Consider the following 18,275-nt stretch of genomic DNA (forward strand, 5'->3'; position numbering starts at 1 on the left):
TATTGTAAGGCAAAGGCCATACATTAATTACGGAAAAACCCAACGGTCAAAACGACCCCCTGTGAGCAAGCACTTGGCAACAGTGGGAAGGAAAAACTCCCTTTTAACAGGAAGAAACCTCCAGCAGAACCAGGCTCAGGGAGGGGCAGTCTTCTGCTGGGACTGGTTGGGGCTGAGGGAAAGAACCAGGAAAAAGACATGCTGTGGAGGGGAGCAGAGATCAATCACTAATGATTAAATGCAGAGTGGTGCATACAGAGCAAAAAGAGAAAGAAACACTCAGTGCATCATGGGAACCCCCCAGCAGTCTAAGTCTATAGCAGCATAACTAAGGGATGGTTCAGGGTCATCTGATCCAGCCCTAACTATAAGCTTTAGCAAAAAGGAAAGTTTTAAGCCTAATCTTAAAAGTAGAGAGGGTGTCTGTCTCCCTGATCTGAATTGGGAGCTGGTTCCACAGGAGAGGAGCCTGAAAGCTGAAGGCTCTGCCTCCCATTCTACTCTTAAAAACCCTAGGAACTACAAGTAAGCCTGCAGTCTGAGAGTGAAGCGCTCTATTGGGGTGATATGGTACTATGAGGTCCCTAAGATAAGATGGGACCTGATTATTCAAAACCTTATAAGTAAGAAGAAGAATTTTAAATTCTATTCTAGAATTAACAGGAAGCCAATGAAGAGAGGCCCATATGAGTGAGATATGCTCTCTCCTTCTAGTCCCTGTTAGCACTCTAGCTGCAGCATTTTGAATTAACTGAAGGCTTTTCAGGGAACTTTTAGGACAACCTGATAATAATGAATTACAATAGTCCAGCCTAGAGGAAATAAATGCATGAATTAGTTTTTCAGCATCACTCTGAGACAAGACCTTTCTAATTTTAGAGATATTGCGCGAATGCAAAAAAGCAGTCCTACATATTTGTTTAATATGCGCATTGAATGACATATCCTGATCAAAAATGACTCCAAGATTTCTCACAGTATTACTAGAGGTCAGGGTAATGCCATCCAGAGTAAGGATCTGGTTAGACACCATGTTTCTAAGATTTGTGGGGCCAAGTACAATAACTTCAGTTTTATCTGAGTTTAAAAGCAGGAAATTAGAGGTCATCCATGTCTTTATGTCTGTAAGACAATCATGCAGTTTAGCTAATTGGTGTGTGTCCTCTGGCTTCATAGATAGATAAAGCTGGGTATCATCTGCGTAACAATGAAATTTAAGCAATGCCGTCTAATAATACTGCCTAAGGGAAACATGTATAAAGTGAATAAAATTGGTCCTAGCACAGAACCTTGTGGAACTCCGTAATTAACCTTAGTCTGTGAAGAAGATTCCCCATTTACATGAACAAATTGTAATCTATTAGATAAATATGATTCAAACCACTGCAGCACAGTGCCTTTAATACCTATGGCATGCTCTAATCTCTGTAATAAAATTTTATGGTCAACAGTATCAAAAGCAGCACTGAGGTCTAACAGAACAAGCACAGAGATGAGTCCACTGTCTGAGGTCATAAGAAGATCATTTGTAACCTTCACTAATGCTGTTTCTGTACTATGATGAATTCTAAAACCTGACTGAAACTCTTCAAATAGACCATTCCTCTGCAGATGACCGGTTAGCTCTTTTACAACTACCCTTTCAAGAATTTTTGAGAGAAAAGAAAGGTTGGAGATTGGCCTATAATTAGCTAAGATAGCTGGGTCAAGTGATGGCTTTTTAAGTAATGGTTTAATTACTGCCACCTTAAAAGCCTGTGGTACATAGCCAACTAATAAAGATAGATTGATCATATTTAAGATCGAAGCATTAAATAATGGTAGGGCTTCCTTGAGCAGCCTGGTAGGAATGGGGTCTAATAGACATGTTGATGGTTTGGAGGAAGTAACTAATCAAAATAACTCAGACAGAACAATCGGACAGAAAAAGTCTAACCAAATACCGGCATCACTGAAAGCAGCCAAAGATAACGATACGTCTTTGGGATGGTTATGAGTAATTTTTTCTCTAATAATTAAAATTTTATTAGCAAAGAAAGTCATGAAGTCATTACTAGTTAAAGTTAAAGGAATACTCGGCTCAATAGAGCTCTGACTCTTTGTCAGCCTGGCTACAGTGCTGAAAAGAAACCTGGGGTTGTTCTTATTTTCTTCAATTAGTGATGAGTAGTAAGGTGTCCTAGCTTTAGGGAGGGCTTTTTTATAGAGCAACAGACTCTTTCTCCAGGCTAAGTGAAGATCTTCTAAATTAGTGAGACGCCATTTCCTCTCCAACTTACAGGTTGTCTGCTTTAAGCTGCGAGTTTGTGAGTTATACCACGGAGTCAGGCACTTCTGATTTAAAGTTCTCTTTTTCAGAGGAGCTACAGCATCCAAAGTTGTCTTTAATGAGGATGTAAAACTACTGACGAGATACTCTATCTCACTTACAGAGTTTAGGTAGCTACTCTGCACAGTGTTGGTATATGGCATTAGAGAACATAAAGAAGGAATCATATCCTTAAACCTAGTTACAGCGCTTTCTGAAAGACTTCTAGTGTAATGAAACTTATTCCCCACTGCTGGGTAGTCCATCAGTAAATGTAAATGTTATTAAGAAATGATCAGACAGAAGGGAGTTTTCAGGGAATACTGTTAAGTCTTCAATTTCCATACCATAAGTCAGAACAAGATCTAAGATATGATTAAAGTGGTGGGTGGACTCATTTACATTTTGAGCAAAGCCAATTGAGTCTAATAATAGATTAAATGCAGTGCTGAGGCTGTCATTCTCAGCATCTGTGTGGATGTTAAAATCGCCCACTATAATTATCTTATCTGAGCTAAGCACTAAGTCAGACAAAAGGTCTGAAAATTCACAGAGAAACTCACAGTAACGACCAGGTGGACGATAGATAATAACAAATAAAACTGGTTTTTGGGACTTCCAATTTGGATGGACAAGACTAAGAGTCAAGCTTTCAAATGAATTAAAGCTCTGTCTGGGTTTTTGATTAATTAATAAGCTGGAATGGAAGATTGCTGCTAATCCTCCGCCTCGGCCCGTGCTATGAGCATTCTGGCAGTTAGTGTGACTCAGGGGTGTTGACTCATTTAAACTAACATATTCATCCTGCTGTAACCAGGTTTCTGTAAGGCAGAATAAATCAATATGTTGATCAATTATTATATCATTTACTAACAGGGACTTAGAAGAGAGAGACCTAATGTTTAATAGACAACATTTAACTGTTTTAGTCTGTGGTGCAGTTGAAGGTACTATATTATTTTTTCTTTTTGAATTTTTATGCTTAAATAGATTTTTACTGATTATTGGTGGTCTGGGAGCAGGTACCGTCTCTACGGGGATGGGGTAATGAGGGGATGGCAGGGGGAGAGAAGCTGCAGAGAGGTGTGTACGACTACAACTCTGCTTCCTGGTCCCAACCCTGGATAGTCACGGTTTGGAGGATTTAAGAAAATTGGCCAGATTTCTAGAAATGAGAGCTGCTCCATCCAAAGTGTGATGGATGCCGTCTCTCCTAACTAGACCAGGTTTTCCCCAGAAGCTTTGACAATTATCTATGAAGCCCACCTCATTTTTTGGACACCACTCAGACAGCCAGCAATTCAAGGAGAACATGCGGCTAAACATGTCACTCCCGGTCCGATTGGGGAGGGGCCCAGAGAAAACTACAGAGTCCGACATTGTTTTTGCAAAGTTACACACCGATTCAATGTTAATTTTAGTGACCTCCGATTGGCGTAACCGGGTGTCATTACTGCCAACGTGAATTACAATCTTACCAAATTTACGCTTAGCCTTAGCCAGCAGTTTCAAATTTCCTTCAATGTCGCTTGCTCTGGCCCCCAGAAGACAATTGACTATGGTTGCTAGTGTCGCTAACTTCACATTTCTTAAAACAGAGTCACCAATAACCAGAGGTTGATCCTCGGTAGGTGTGTCGCCGAGAGGGGAAAAACGGTTAGAAATGTGAACGGGTTGGCGGTGTACACGGGGCTTCTGTTTAGGGCTACGCTTCCTCCTCACAGTCACCCAGTCGGCCTGCTTTCCCGGCTGCTCGGGATCTGCTGGAAGGGAACTAACGGTGGCTAAGCTACCTTGGTCCGCACCGACTACAGGGGCCTGGCTAGCTGTAGAATTTTCCACGGTGCGGAGCCGAGTCTCCAATTCGCCCAGCCTGGCCTCCAAAGCTACGTATAAGCTACACTTATTACAAGTACCATTACTGCTAAAGGAGGCCGAGGAATAACTAAACATTTCACACCCAGAGCAGAAAAGTGCGGGAGAGACAGGAGAAGCCGCCATGCTAAATCGGCTAAGAGCTAGTAGCGGTGCTAAGCTAGCGGATTCCTAAAAACACACAAAGTGAATAATGTGTAAATAATTTAGAGGTGATTCAGCAGAGGGAGTGCTTTAGTTAAGGCACGTGAAGATTACACTGTGAAACAAATCGTTATCTAGTTAACTAGATCAATCTAACTGCGCAGATTAAACAGCTAACAGATACAGCAAAACACCGCTGTGCTCCGGAACAGGAAGTGATATAATACCGCAGTGATATTTGCAGCAGTTATGCCATGTTTTTATGCATAAAGGCATCCTCCTTATAAATTAGTGTTTTGTTTTTGGATATATTAAGGGTAAAACTAAGTGGAAAGTGAAGTCAGTTTTTTACAATCAAAAGTAAATTTTGTGGATGTCAGTGTCTTTTTATTTATTTCTCACAACAGAAGAAAGGCGACCCAAAAAATTGTTATTAGTTACAAGACTACCCCGTCCAACTGATGAGCATGTGTTATGTCTTCTCCAGACTATCAGCTATTTGATAACATGACTCATGTGTGTCACATGCACCCGGGGCACAGTGAATCAGTCTAGAAAGTGATTTACTAAGCCCCAATATCAAATGGATAAGAAATATTACTTGTTGAACATTATACATTTATTTTTCCATTAATTATTTCTATAATTTGTGTATATAAACAACTGTTTTCACATTTGAACAGAAATTATGACGGTTGTATTTATAATAGTTTCTAAAGGACTTATATCACAATATAAGACACTCACAGATTAGCTGGTTTGCTAGATTATAGTTTGTATAATTTTGAAGAAATCTTTATAATCATGTGTTTTTTCATTATATTCTAAGTTGATTCACTGTGCTCCGGACACTACGGCACACTACGCCACAGTGAATCAAAAATTTTAAAATTGATTTTAAAAACCTGTAAATTACACTTGAGGAGAAATAACTAACAACCTTATAAACAATAACTTGCTGTATTAAATCCACAACAGAATGACCTAAGCCAATGCATAATGTGTTTATCCTGACACAAAACAACATTTCTGATCCACTGTGCCCCAGCTTCCCCTGCACTTCATATTTTGTGCACTACTGAATGCACAACCGCTTTACGATGCGCATGATACAATTCCACATTGTGTGCCTTTGTAATTTTTCTTGAGTGCATTTTGTACATTTCTGAGGTTTTGTGGATTTTCTTGGATCCAAGAAAAAATGTCACCTTGGAAAAATAAAGCACATTAGCTATTGTACTGTGTCCTGAACAATACAATTCATTACGTTTTTATTGTACTTGTAAAACATGAATAGTAAATGTGCAACGTCTGCACTGTGGGAGCTTAAGAAATCCATTGCATGAGTTTTCTAAATCTTGTCGAGTGCGGGAGAAGAAGAGAAAGTATCACATTCCCTGAGGATTTCAGTGAGCCAAAAGTGTAGAAAAAGGAGGTGAGGGAGGAGGGAGGTAACCTGCTCTACTTTCTCTGTCCTTCAGCAGAAGCAGCTCACTGTGTGCTTTTTAAATTTTTATTTTAAGGAATATATCATTCTAATAAGTGTGTATTCTGATGCAATCAGACCAACAAACACTTCATGATCCACCATGCTGTTTCCATGGAAACTGATAATAGCAGTCTGATGACATGAATGCTCAAACTCAGACCAACCAGTGCAAAGCATGCAATGTCACTGAAGATTCTTAAATGATCATGAATCCCTCAGTGATTTTAGAGTTCTTGCAAATGTACACTGCCGCACTCATTCCTGCATCTTTTCATTCACTGCAGCGTGCAAAACCTTTCACTTGCAAAATCTGCCAGTCAACAGGAGAAACTAAGAAACAGAAAAGAAGTCAGAACATGTGGTGCAAAACATTTCACTAACCTTGAGAAAGTAAGTATAGCATTTTATTTTGTTGCATTTGTGCAAGAAAATGCCAAGACTGCAAAAGCGTTGCAAGACAGATTGGACATTGTGAGAATGTGGGTCAAGGTTATTGTGTATCAAGTACATCATTTCTGTCTTTAATACGATATATAAAGTATTAAATATCTAATATGACAAAAAGAATTAATGAAATTAACATCTTTCCTCAAAATTCTACACACAATACCCCATAATGACAATGTGAAAAAGTTTTTTTTTGTTTTTGCTCTTTGCAATTTTTTTAAAAATAAAAAACTAATAAATCACATGTGTTGTGTAAAAGTGTAGTGACACGGACCCACAACAGGGGGTATAAATGAACGGTCAATGGAAATAACAAGTAACACTTTTAATGTTATGAAATGTGCACAACGGAGACAGATACAATTCGATACTACAGTCAATTATACAGTTGGTGTCGTGTGGGCAGGCTCGAGGATAGGAGACGCCTGTCCAGATAGGAGTCAGGACCCACACGATTTCCACAATTTCCACACCGGAGCCGCCAAGTCCCGAATCACCAGGTGGCCACCGTCTCCAGCTGTCAGATCGGGTACTGCTGGCAGGAAGCAGAAACAGTCAAGAGTGGGTGTGAGCACACACCCAGCAAACAGTCAGCAGAGTTCTGATGATGAAGGGAGAAAAACACCACCTCCCACTTCTCACAATATCCACAGTCGTGCAGATCCTAATCACACTTAACAGCTGAGGAGCGGAAATGCCAACTCCTCCTGACCAGCTGCAAGTGTACTGAAACGTCTGCAAACTCAGAATATAAATTACAGCTTTTCGAGCTTAGCAGCAAAGTACGTTGTGACAATAAGCTTAGCTGAACAAGACAAAAGACGGCTGAGAGTTTTACCTGAGTACTTCAGATGATTTCTCGGCAGGGGTGTGGTGTCTTCTCCAGGCTTTTATGGTGCAGTGATGAGATGACGAGTGACAGCTGTCAGGGTCCCTGAAGCTCCTGGCGGCGAACTGCGCCCTCTGGTGCCTGAAGCCCGACTACAGGCAGGGTGCCCTCTGGTGTTGGCCAGCAGTACCTCCTCTTCGGGCGACCCACACAACAGGACCCCCCCCTCAACGGGCGCCTCCTGGCGCCCGACCAGGCTTGTCGGGGTGTCGGGTGTAGAAGACGGCCAGGAGTGCCGGGTCCAGAATGAAGCTCCGCTTCACCCAGGAGCGTTCTTCGGGTCCATACCCCTCCCAGTCCATCAGATATTGGAACCCCCGTCCCCATCGACGGACGTCCAGAAGCCTGCGGACGGTCCACGCAGGCTGCCCATCGATGATCCGGGCAGGAGGCGGCGCTGGTCCGGGAGTGCAGAGGTTGGAGGTGTGACATGGTTTAATCCGGGACACGTGAAAGGCTGGATGTATCCACAGTGAAGCTGACAACCTCAGCTTCACTGCGGCTGGACTGAGGACTTTGATGATAGGGAAAGGTCCGATGTATCTGTCCTTCAGTTTGTGGGAGTCCACCTGCAGAGGGATGTCCTTAGTTGACAGCCAAACCTCCTGCCTGGGCTGGTATGCAGGGGCCGGGGTACGCCGACGGTCTGCATGGTCCTTAGCCCTCGTCCGGGCTGTCAGAAAGGCAGAGCGGACAGTGCGCCACACCCGACGGCATCTCCTGAGGTGGGCCTGGACCGAGGGGACCTCAACCTCTCCCCCCACGGCTGGAAACAATGGGGGCTGGTACCCCAAACACGCCTCAAAGGGGGAGAGGCCCGTGGCAGACAAGACCTGACTGTTATGGGCGTACTCGATCCAGGCCAGGTGTTGACTCCAGGTTGTCGGGTGTGCAGAGGTGACACACCGCAGGGCCTGCTCCAGGTCTTGGTTCGTCCGCTCTGCCTGTCCATTGGTTTGAGGGTGGTACCCGGACGAGAGACTCACGGTGGCCCCCAGTTCCCTACAGAAACTCCTCCAGACTTGCGAGGAGAACTGGGGACCACAATCCGAGACTACGTTCGTGGGGATACCATGCAGCCGCACGACATGGTGGACCAGGAGGTCTGCAGTCTCCTGGGCCGTCGGGAGCTTCGGGAGGGCCACAAAGTGGGCCGCCTTGGAGAACCGGTCCACTATCGTCATGATGGTCGTCATACCCTGGGACGCAGGGAGACCCGTGACAAAGTCCAGGTCTATGTGGGACCAGGGGCGACGAGGCACCGGCAGCAGCTGGAGGAGTCCTTGGGCCTTCTTATGATCAGCCTTGCCCCTGGCACAGGTGGTGCAGGCCTGGACGTACTCCCGGACGTCGGTCTCCATCGACGCCCACCAGAAGTGCTGCCGGACCACTGCCACGGTTCTACGCACCCCTGGGTGACAGGAGAGGCTTGAACCGTGACAGAAGTCCAAGACCGCAGCCCTGGCCTCTGGTGGGACGTACAGCCGGTCCATCTCCGGGGTCCGGGTGTCGTGTCAGGGCCTCCCGGACGGTCTTCTCTACGTCCCAGGTGAGGGTTGCGACGACAGTGGACTCAGGGATGATGGTGTCTGGTGGATCCGACAGCTCTGGCCTGACTTCCTCTTCATGCACCCGGGACAGTGCATCGGACCGTTGGTTTTTAGTCCCGGGGCGATACGTGATCTGGAAGTCAAACCGACCAAAGAACAGTGACCAACGGGCTTGCCTGGGGTTCAGACGCTTGGCGGTCCGGATGTATTCCAGGTTCCGATGGGCCGTGAAAACCGTGAAGGGAACCGTGGCTCCCTCCAGAATGTGTCTCCACTCCTCGAGAGCCTCTTTCACCACCAGAAGTTCCCGATTGCCGACGTCATAGTTCCTCTCAGCCGGGGTCAACCTGCGGGAATAGTAGGCACAAGGATGAAGTACCTTATCGGACTCCCCACTCTGGGACAGCACGGCTCCTATCCCTGAGTCAGAGGCATCCACTTCGACAATAAACTGGCGATCAGGGTCAAGCTGCACCAGAACTGGTGCAGTCGAGAACCGACGTTTCAACTCCTTAAACGCGGCTTCGCACCGATCCGACCAGGTGAAGGGGACTTTGGAGGAGGTCAGGGCTGTCAGGGGGCTTACTACCTGACTGTAGCCCTTAATGAACCTCCTGTAGAAATTTGCAAAGCCGAGGAACTGTTGCAGCTTCCTACGGCTTGTTGGTTTGGGCCAATCTCTCACCGTCGCAACCTTGGCCAGATCAGGGGCGACGGAGTTGGAGGAGATTATGAACCCCAGGAAGGACAAAGAAGAGTGGTGGAACTCGCACTTCTCGCCCTTCACGAACAGCCGGTTCTCCAACAACCGCTGCAGGACCTGACGTACATGCTTGACATGGGTCTCAGGATCCGGAGAAAAGATGAGTATATCGCCCAGGTATACGAAGACAAACCGATGCAGGAAGTCCCGCAAGACGTCATTAACCAACGCTTGGAACATCGCGGGCGCATTGGTGAGGCCGAACGGCATGACCAGGTACTCAAAGTGACCTAACGGGGTGTTAAATGCCGTCTTCCACTCGTCTCCCTCCCGGATCCGAACCAGGTGATAAGCATTCCTAAGATCCAGTTTAGTGAAAATTTGGGCTCCATGCAAGGGCGTGAAAACTGAATACAAGAGAGGTAACGGGTATCGGTTGCGAACCGTGATCTCGTTCAGCCCTCTGTAGTCAATGCATGGACGGAGTCCGCCGTCTTTTTTGCCCACAAAAATGAAACCAGCACCCATCGGGGAGGTGGAGTTCCGGATCAACCCGGCAGCTAACGAGTCCCGGATGTAGGTCTCCATTGATTCGCGTTCCGGACGTGAGAGGTTGTACAGCCTGCTGGACGGGTACTCAGCGCCCGGTATCAAATCAATGGCACAATCGTACGGACGGTGCGGGGGCAGCGTGAGTGCCAGATCCTTGCTGAAGACATCAGCAAGGTCATGGTACTCAGCTGGCACCGCCGCCAGATTGGGGGGGACTAAAACCTCCTCCTTAGCTGTCACACCGGGTGGAACCGAGGATCCTAAACACTCCCGGTGGCAGGTTTTGCTCCACTGCGTCACAACCCCAGACAGCCAATCAATCCGGGGATTGTGTCTTAACACCCATGGAAAACCCAAAATCACTCGGGAGGTAGAAGGTGTTACATAAAACACAATCTCCTCCCTGTGATTTCCAGACACAACCATTGTCACTGGCTGTCTGATGTATGATTAGTGGAAGAAGGGTGCCATCTAGTGCCCGTACCGACAATGGTGACGGTAAGGCCACTAGAAGGAGCCCAACCTCCTTTGCCCATCTGCTATCCAGCAGATTCCCCTCCGACCCCATGTCCACCAGTGCTGGGGCATGAAGGGTTAGATCCCCACTCAGGATCGTAACTCGGATGCGTGCAGATCGTCGGGGTTTCTCCGCGTGAGTATTATGACCCACCCTTAGCCCAGTGTCTAAGGACGAGTGTTGCTGTTTTGATCGTTTGGGGCAGTTTTTCTGCGTGTGCTCGGTTGAGCTGCAGAAAAAACACTCCCCACAGACCAGCCACCTTTGTCTCTGATCTGATCTCATTTTGGTCCTGCTCATTTCCCTAACAACGACAGCAGGGGGAGCTGTCGTCACGTGGAATACCCTGGCTGTGGAGCGTGGGGAAGACGGCTCCCTTTCGGACCCGGGAGGAAGAGGGACGGCTTGTGCCTGACCACGCCCTTCATCTCGCTCCCGTTGGTGTTCTGTTAATCGGTTGTCTAACCGTATTACCAGGTCGATAAGCCCATCTAAATCCCGCGGCTCGTCTTTCACCACCAGGTGCTCCTTAAGGACCAGAGACAGTCCGTTTACGAAGGCGGCGCGGAGCGCAACCGCATTCCAGCCGGCTCACGCTGCCGCGATGCGGAAGTCGACTGCATACTTAGCTGCACTCCGGCACCCCTGTCTTATCGACAGCAGCACGCTCGAAGCGGTCTCGCCTCTATGAGGGTGGTCGAACACCTGTCTGAACTCCCTCACGAACCCAGTAAATGTCGTTAGGAGCCGGGAATTCTGCTCTCAGAGCGCCGTAGCCCAGGTGCGTGCCTCTCCTCGAAGCAGATTTATAACGTAAGCCACCCGGCTAGCGTCTGACGCGTACATGACGGGACGCTGTGAAAAGACGAGCGAACACTGCATTAAGAAGTCTGCGCACGTCTCGACACAACCTCCGTACGGCTCTGGAGGACTTATCTATGCTTCAGGGGAAGGGGGGGGGGGGGGTTCGTTGAACGACCACTGGAATGTCTGTATCTGGCATTCGGTCAGCAGGAGGAGGTGCTGCAGCGGCGCCCTGTGCGCGCGCTTTCACCTGGGCGGTGAGAGCCTCCATCCTCCGATTGAGAATCACGTTCTGCTCGGTTACCAAGTCCAACCGAGCAGTGAAAGCGGTTATGATGTGCTGCAGCTCACCTAACACGCCTCCTGCTGGCGCCTGTGCACCTCGCTCTTCCATTGGCTGTTCAAACGATGGTTGACGCCCCTCGGGATCCATGACGATGGCCGAGAAATCCTGTTGTGTAAAAGTGTAGTGACACGGACCCACAACAGGGGGCGTAAATGAACAGTCAATGGAAATAACAAGTAACACTTTTAATGTTGTGAAATGTGCACAACGGAGACAGATAAAATTCGATACTACAGTCAATTATACAGTTGGTGTCGTGTGGGCAGGCTCGAGGATAGGAGACGCCTGTCCAGATAGGAGTCGGGACCCACACGATTTCCACCGCCAACAGATCTGGAACACACCGGAGCCGCCAAGTCCCGAATCACCAGGTGGCCACCGTCTCCAGCTGTCAGATCGGGTACTACTGGCAGGAAGCAGAAACAGTCAAGAGTGGGTGTGAGCACACACCCAGCAAACAGTCAGCAGAGTTCTGATGATGAAGGGAGAAAAACACCACCTCCCACTTCTCACAATATCCACAGTCGTGCAGATCCTAATCACACTTAACAGCTGAGGAGCGGAAACGCCAACTCCTCCTGACCAGCTGCAAGTGTACTGAAACGTCTGCAAACTCAGAATATAAATTACAGCTTTTTGAGCTTAGCAGCAAAGTACGTTGCGACAATAAGCTTAGCTGAACAAGACAAAAGCCGGCTGAGAGTTTTACCTGAGTACTTCAGATGATTTCTCGGCAGGGGTGTGGTGTCTTCTCCAGGCTTTTATGGTGCAGTGATGAGATGATGAGTGACAGCTGTCAGGGTCCCTGAAGCTCCTGGCGGCGAACTGCGCCCTCTGGTGCCTGAAGCCTGACTACAGGCAGGGCGCCCTCTGGTGTTGGCCAGCAGTACCTCCTCTTCGGGCAACCCACACAACATGTACATGAGTATTCACAGCCTTAACAATGAAGCTCAAAATTGAGCTAAGGTGAATCCTGTTTCACTGATCATCCTTGAGATATTTCTACAGCTTAATTTGAGTCCACCTGGGTAAATTCAATTAAATGGACATGACACCTGTCTGCATACACAGTTAACAGTGCATGTCAAAGCACAAACTAAGCATGAAGTCAAAGGAATTGTCTGTAGACCTCAGAGACAGGATTGTCTCAAGGCACAAATCTGGGGAAGGGTACAGAAACATTTCTGCTGCTTTGAAGGACCCAATGAGCACAGTGGCCTCCATCAGCCATAAATGGAAGAAGTTCAGATTCACAAGGACTCTTCCTAGAGCTGACCGAACATCTAAACTGAGCAATCATGGCAGAAGGGCCTTAGTCAGGAAAGTGATAACAAACCCAATGGTCACTCTGTCAGAGCTCCAGCATTCCACTGTGGAGAGAGGAGAACCTTCCAGGAGGACAACCAAATCTTCAGCAATCCACCAATCAGGCCTGTATGGTCGAGTGGCCAGACGGAAGCCCCTCCTTAGTAAAAGACAAATGGCAGCCCACCCGAAGTTTGACAAAAGACACCTGAAGGACTCTCAGACCATGAGAAACAAAATTTTCTGGTCTGATGAGGCAAAGATTGAACTCTTTGGTGTGAATGCCAGGCGTCATGTTTGGAGGAAACCAGGCACCATCCCTACAGTGAAGCATGGTGGTGACAGCATCATGCTGTGGGGATGATTTTCAGCAGCAGGAACTGGGAGACTAGTTAAGATTGAGAGAAAGATGAATGCAGCATGGTACAGAGACATCCTGAATGAAAACCTGCTCCAGAGCGCTCTTGGCCTCAGACTGGGAAGACACAGCCGAGATATCAAAAGAGTAGCTTCTGGACAACTCTGTGAATGTCCTTGAGTAACCCAGCCAGAGTCCAGACCTGAATTTGATTGAACATCTCTGGAGAGATCTGAAAATGGCTGTGCACTAATGCTCCCCATCCAACCTGATGGAGCTTGAGAGGTGCTGCAAAGAGGAATGACCAAAACTGCCCAAAGATAGGTGCACCAAGCTTGAGGCATCATATTGAAGAAGACTTGAGGGTGTAATTGCTGCCAAAGGTGCATCAACAAAGTATTGAGAAAAAGGTGTGAATACTTGTGTGATTTCTTAGTTTGTTTTTTTTTAATGAATTTGCAAAATAAAAAAAACTTTTCATGTTTTCATTATGGGGTGCTGTGAGTAGAAGGGGAAAATTTATTTACTTCATTTTGGAATAAGGACATAACATAACAAAATTTTGAAAAAAAAAAGGGAAGCGTAGTTTCCGGATGCACTGTAGTTCCACTCAACAAATGAATGTGCAGAATGAACAGAATCACAGCTGAAAGTTTGTACATTCGTATTGTTTGACACCCTAAATCAAACCATCCTGCTTTGAGCAGTAGCTGGTTGCATGCACAAGAAACAACCTGGTTTATGTTAAAATTCCTTGTTGTTGCGGCGAAATAGCGCCCCTACTGGCAGTTAATCACAGTCCTACCACACAGTTGACGTGTGGCATCTAATGACAGCAAGCTGTTCGTTTAAATAAAAATGATAAAAATCCCATAAAAGAGGCAAACATTTGACATCTCATGGAACTGCTGACAGCAGCGTATGGTGAAAGAAATTTCTCTGTACTGACTTTCTTCAAGGTCACAGATAATAAGAGAACAAATGAGCACGAACACACATTTGTACGTGCATGCTATCACAGTATCTGTTTGCACGCTGATAGCCACGTGCAGCCACGCAAGGTGAGTCAGCAACACTGATCTCCACAGGGCAGATTGGTCATGACCTGTGCACATGTGAAGTTACCAAATTCTGGAAGTTGTCTCCAACAAAGCATCACGGCTGCAAAGAAAGTATTCAAGAACGAAAAATGCAATTGTGCATAAAATGCAGTACTTTGCAGAAGCTGCTATTTTATGCAATCATTGGTCAGCAGGCGGCAGCATGGGGGCTTAGTGGTTAACACTGTTGCCTTACAGCAGGAAGGTCATGGGATCAATTCCCACCAGTGGCCTTTCTGTGTGGAGTTTGCATGTTCTCCCCGTGTTTGGGTGGGTGTCTGCTCCTGCTTCCTCCAGGGTAGAGGATTAGAAACTTTAAATTGTCCATAGGCGTGCATTCAGGTGTGAATGTGTTTGTTGCGGCAGGTGTCACTATGTATAGGGGGTGATTTAAGGAGTACAGATGGGTCTAAACATAAAAATGATGCATTCATATGGCAAATGTAACGGAAGCCAGCAGGTGTCGCTGTGCAGATTAGTTAGTAAACCTCACTCCCAGAGCCCTGGGTTTTAGCCTTCTGGTTAGAGAGACTAACTGCATGTCGAGGATTGTGAGTTTGCATCCCGAGGCGTGCGAATGGGCGGAGTCATAACAACACAATGCAGAGTGCAGTCGCTTTACACAAAGAATACCATATTTTTTCATCTGATCATAAATATTAAAAAAGGGTATTGTACTGCTGTCTGAGGTATGGGTGACAAACAGTGAAAAATACTTAGTTTTATCCAATATCAGCTGTAATAGGGATAGAAATGAACGGTTCAAATGCTGAACTCAGTATCTCCAAAAACCACAATTTTTTCATTGAGGCCAACATGCACTTGGCTGCTTAAGTCACTAAAAGTGTGCAAAATATTAAAGATTTTGAACGTACCATATTCATGTTATTCATAGAAACCTGTGCATTTTCTAATTTGATTTCCTTTAAATTCTCAATAAGTTCTATATTTTCAATCCAGTGAATGTAATGCGCTTCTGTAGCAGACAGCTGTGCATTTTTTTTATTTTAATTATTATTTTTGCGTATAGTGCAACGTCCCCAGCTTATCTGCAAGGAGAAACCTGTTGCTGTTCTCAAGTGGCATGACAGCAAACTTTGGACTCTTTGGCCCTGAGCAGAGGACACCTTGTCCAAACTTTGGAGACAGAGAGCTGGTTGGTTGAGAGCAGACTTTAACTTCCTATAAATACTTGAGGAGGAGTCCGGAGAGCAGCTGGTGCCACCAGGAGTCCGAAAGATGCGGGAGAAGCCTGGCTCGGTCCGCCTGGTGTTCCTGGGCTCGGCGGGGGTCGGGAAGAGCGCCCTCATCCACCGCGTCCTGCACAACCGCTTCGAGCACACCTACACGCGCACCGTGGAGCAGCTGCACGTGCTGGACTGTGACGGCGGGACGCTGCGCGTGGAGATCTTGGACACGAGCGGCAGTTTTTCCTTCCCCGCCATGCGCGAGCTCTACATCCGACGCGGTGACGCGTTCGCGCTCGTGTACGCGGTGGACGACCCGGGCTCGCTGGACGAAGTGCGGCGGCTGCGGGAGGACATCCTGCGGCTGAGGAGCGACAGCGCCCCCGTGGCCGTGGTGGGAAACAAAGCGGAGCTGACGGTGAACGGAGGCCGCGCGCTGCACGCGGCGGATGTCGCGCGCACGGTGGAGGACGAGTGGGCGGCCAGCTTCATCGAGGCGTCCGCGCGCACAGGCGACAACGCGGAGGAAGTGCTGCGCGTGCTGCTGCAGCAGGTGGACCTGCCGCGCCCAGTGCGCAGGCGCAGAGACACGGTCCCCCGAGCAGCGAGCAAGAGGAGACCACCACTGAAGAAGAACAACAGCTGCACCATGTCATAGGAACTGGTTTTACTTATCTGTACCTTGTCGTAGGAACTTGTTTACCTGACTGTACCCCATCATAGAAACTGGTTTTACCTGACTGTACCCCATCATAGAAACTGGTTTTACCTGTCTGTACCCCGTCGTAGGAGCTGGTTTTACATATCTGTACCCCATCGTAGGAACTGGTTTTACCTGACTGTACTTTGTCGTAGGAACTGGTTTTACCTGACTGTGAGGACTCTGCAGGTGACCCGCTCTTGTGCAGACTGATGTGGCCATCACCAAACAAATGCACTGCTAAAGTAAAAGTACAATTCAAAACTGAAACTATTCATTACTGTCATATTCAGGATGGGTCTCCTGTCCTTGTGATAATCCCCATGTCATCTAACAAAAAATACAAAAGGATTTATTTACTAATTGAAATCCAGGTGCAGACATAGCTTCATGTGGAGAGGGCGGCGCACACGTCTAGGATGTATGCGTCGCTGTAGAACCTTAAAAAAAACACAGCCTTTCTCCTGCATTCTAAATCACTCCTGAAAGCTCAGTATGGACTCTAGTCATTTTTAATACACAAGTCTTTGTTTAAATGTGGAATATCTTCTAATTCAGCATGCCGAAGCATTCATCAGTCAGCCTTGTTTAATAAGTAAGACCTTTTACCACACCTTTGGTCAGAGCCTCTGGGTATGGGGGGGTAATGTAAGCCCCTCAACACCCCCTCTAGAGCCACCACTGAAATCCCGCTCTTGCTTAATGCAGTTCACCAAAGTAAAAAAACAAAACAAAAGTAAGCCACTAATCAAACACTGAGCTGAAGTCAAAGAAAAGTATCTGGTTAAGTTAAAACTCATACTCAACTGCCTACACAAGCAAATTAAATTTTAAATTTCATATCTAAATATAGTTCACATTCCAAAAGGAGACCAAAGTTTAAAAAGGTCACTCATCAAACACCCAGCTGCAGTCAAAGATAAATGTCTAGTTGTTACCTTAAAATAATGCTAACTGCTGCCATAGCAGATAACTAAATTCTAAATTTCCCATGTCTATCGGTCCAACATTCAACCAAAGTAAAAATGTCACTGATCAAACACTTAGCTGCAGTCAGATTTGCCTGGTTATCTAAAACTTGAAGCTAATGCTTTACTAGATATAGCAGTGACGTAAACTCAGTTGTTCATGTCTAATTGCCGTTCACTCAAACTTTTAAACAGCAAATATTTGAAATGTTGTTAGTACTCAAACACCAATCTGTGAATTAAGCTAAGTAAACTGCTACTGATATGTTGTATTAACTAAATTTTAAAAGTCTGTTTGTACATTGGAGTCAACACGAATGGTCTAGAAGCTAACCAAAATTTATCTGTAGGTGTTAAACAGTGTTCACCCTAAAACACGAGCATCTCACCAAAGTAAATGATGAATGCGTGGTTACAAAATTAATCAAATGCTAACAGCTAACTGAAGTCAAATGCAAGTGTCAACTTCTTAATGACAAATTAAAGCTCATGATCTGGAAGCTAACCAAAATCTAACGTCTAGTTGTTAAACGGTGTTCACCCCAAAACATGAGCATTTCACCACAGTAAATGATAAATGTATACAGTAGTTACAAACTTAAACAGCAGCTAACTTAACTCAAGATCAGTGTCTGTCAATGACAAGTTAAAAACAAGAGTCTTCTTATTTTAAGTGAACGTTTCAGTCGGCCATAAAAATCATAGAAAAACAGCATTGCTAACTACACTCAAGGCACATGTATCTATGTATAATAAAGTTATTGAGCTGTAGCAAAGAACTTAATGAATTTCACTGATTAGATTATCATTCTCATAAAAACAAAACAAAAACAACAAAAAAACCCCTAAACTGTAAATCCCTTTGGCTGCTCCCTCCATCACATCAGATCCAAGGTAGATCTGCATGTTGATTTGGCATAATTTTTACACCGGATGGCCTTCCTGTTACAACTCCACATTACATGGAGGAATGTGGCAGGGGTGGGGTTTGAACCAGGAACCTTCCACACTAAAACCAAGTGCACTAACCACT

The 18,275-nt window shown here is 46.2% G+C and overlaps 1 protein-coding gene across 1 annotated transcript; it reads left to right on the forward strand.

The window, feature by feature from the left end:
* The first annotated feature begins 15,621 nt into the window (after window positions 1-15,621).
* Window positions 15,622-16,720, forward strand: LOC117526332 (ras-related protein Rap-1b-like). Its single transcript, XM_034188401.1, has one exon. The coding sequence runs from the start codon at window positions 15,627-15,629 to the stop codon at window positions 16,230-16,232; it is 606 nt and encodes a 201-aa protein (XP_034044292.1). The 5' UTR covers window positions 15,622-15,626; the 3' UTR covers window positions 16,233-16,720.
* The last annotated feature ends 1,555 nt before the right edge of the window (window positions 16,721-18,275 follow it).

The sequence above is a fragment of the Thalassophryne amazonica genome, chromosome 15 (genome assembly GCF_902500255.1).
Source record: "Thalassophryne amazonica chromosome 15, fThaAma1.1, whole genome shotgun sequence".
In the NCBI taxonomy this organism is placed as follows: domain Eukaryota; kingdom Metazoa; phylum Chordata; class Actinopteri; order Batrachoidiformes; family Batrachoididae; genus Thalassophryne; species Thalassophryne amazonica.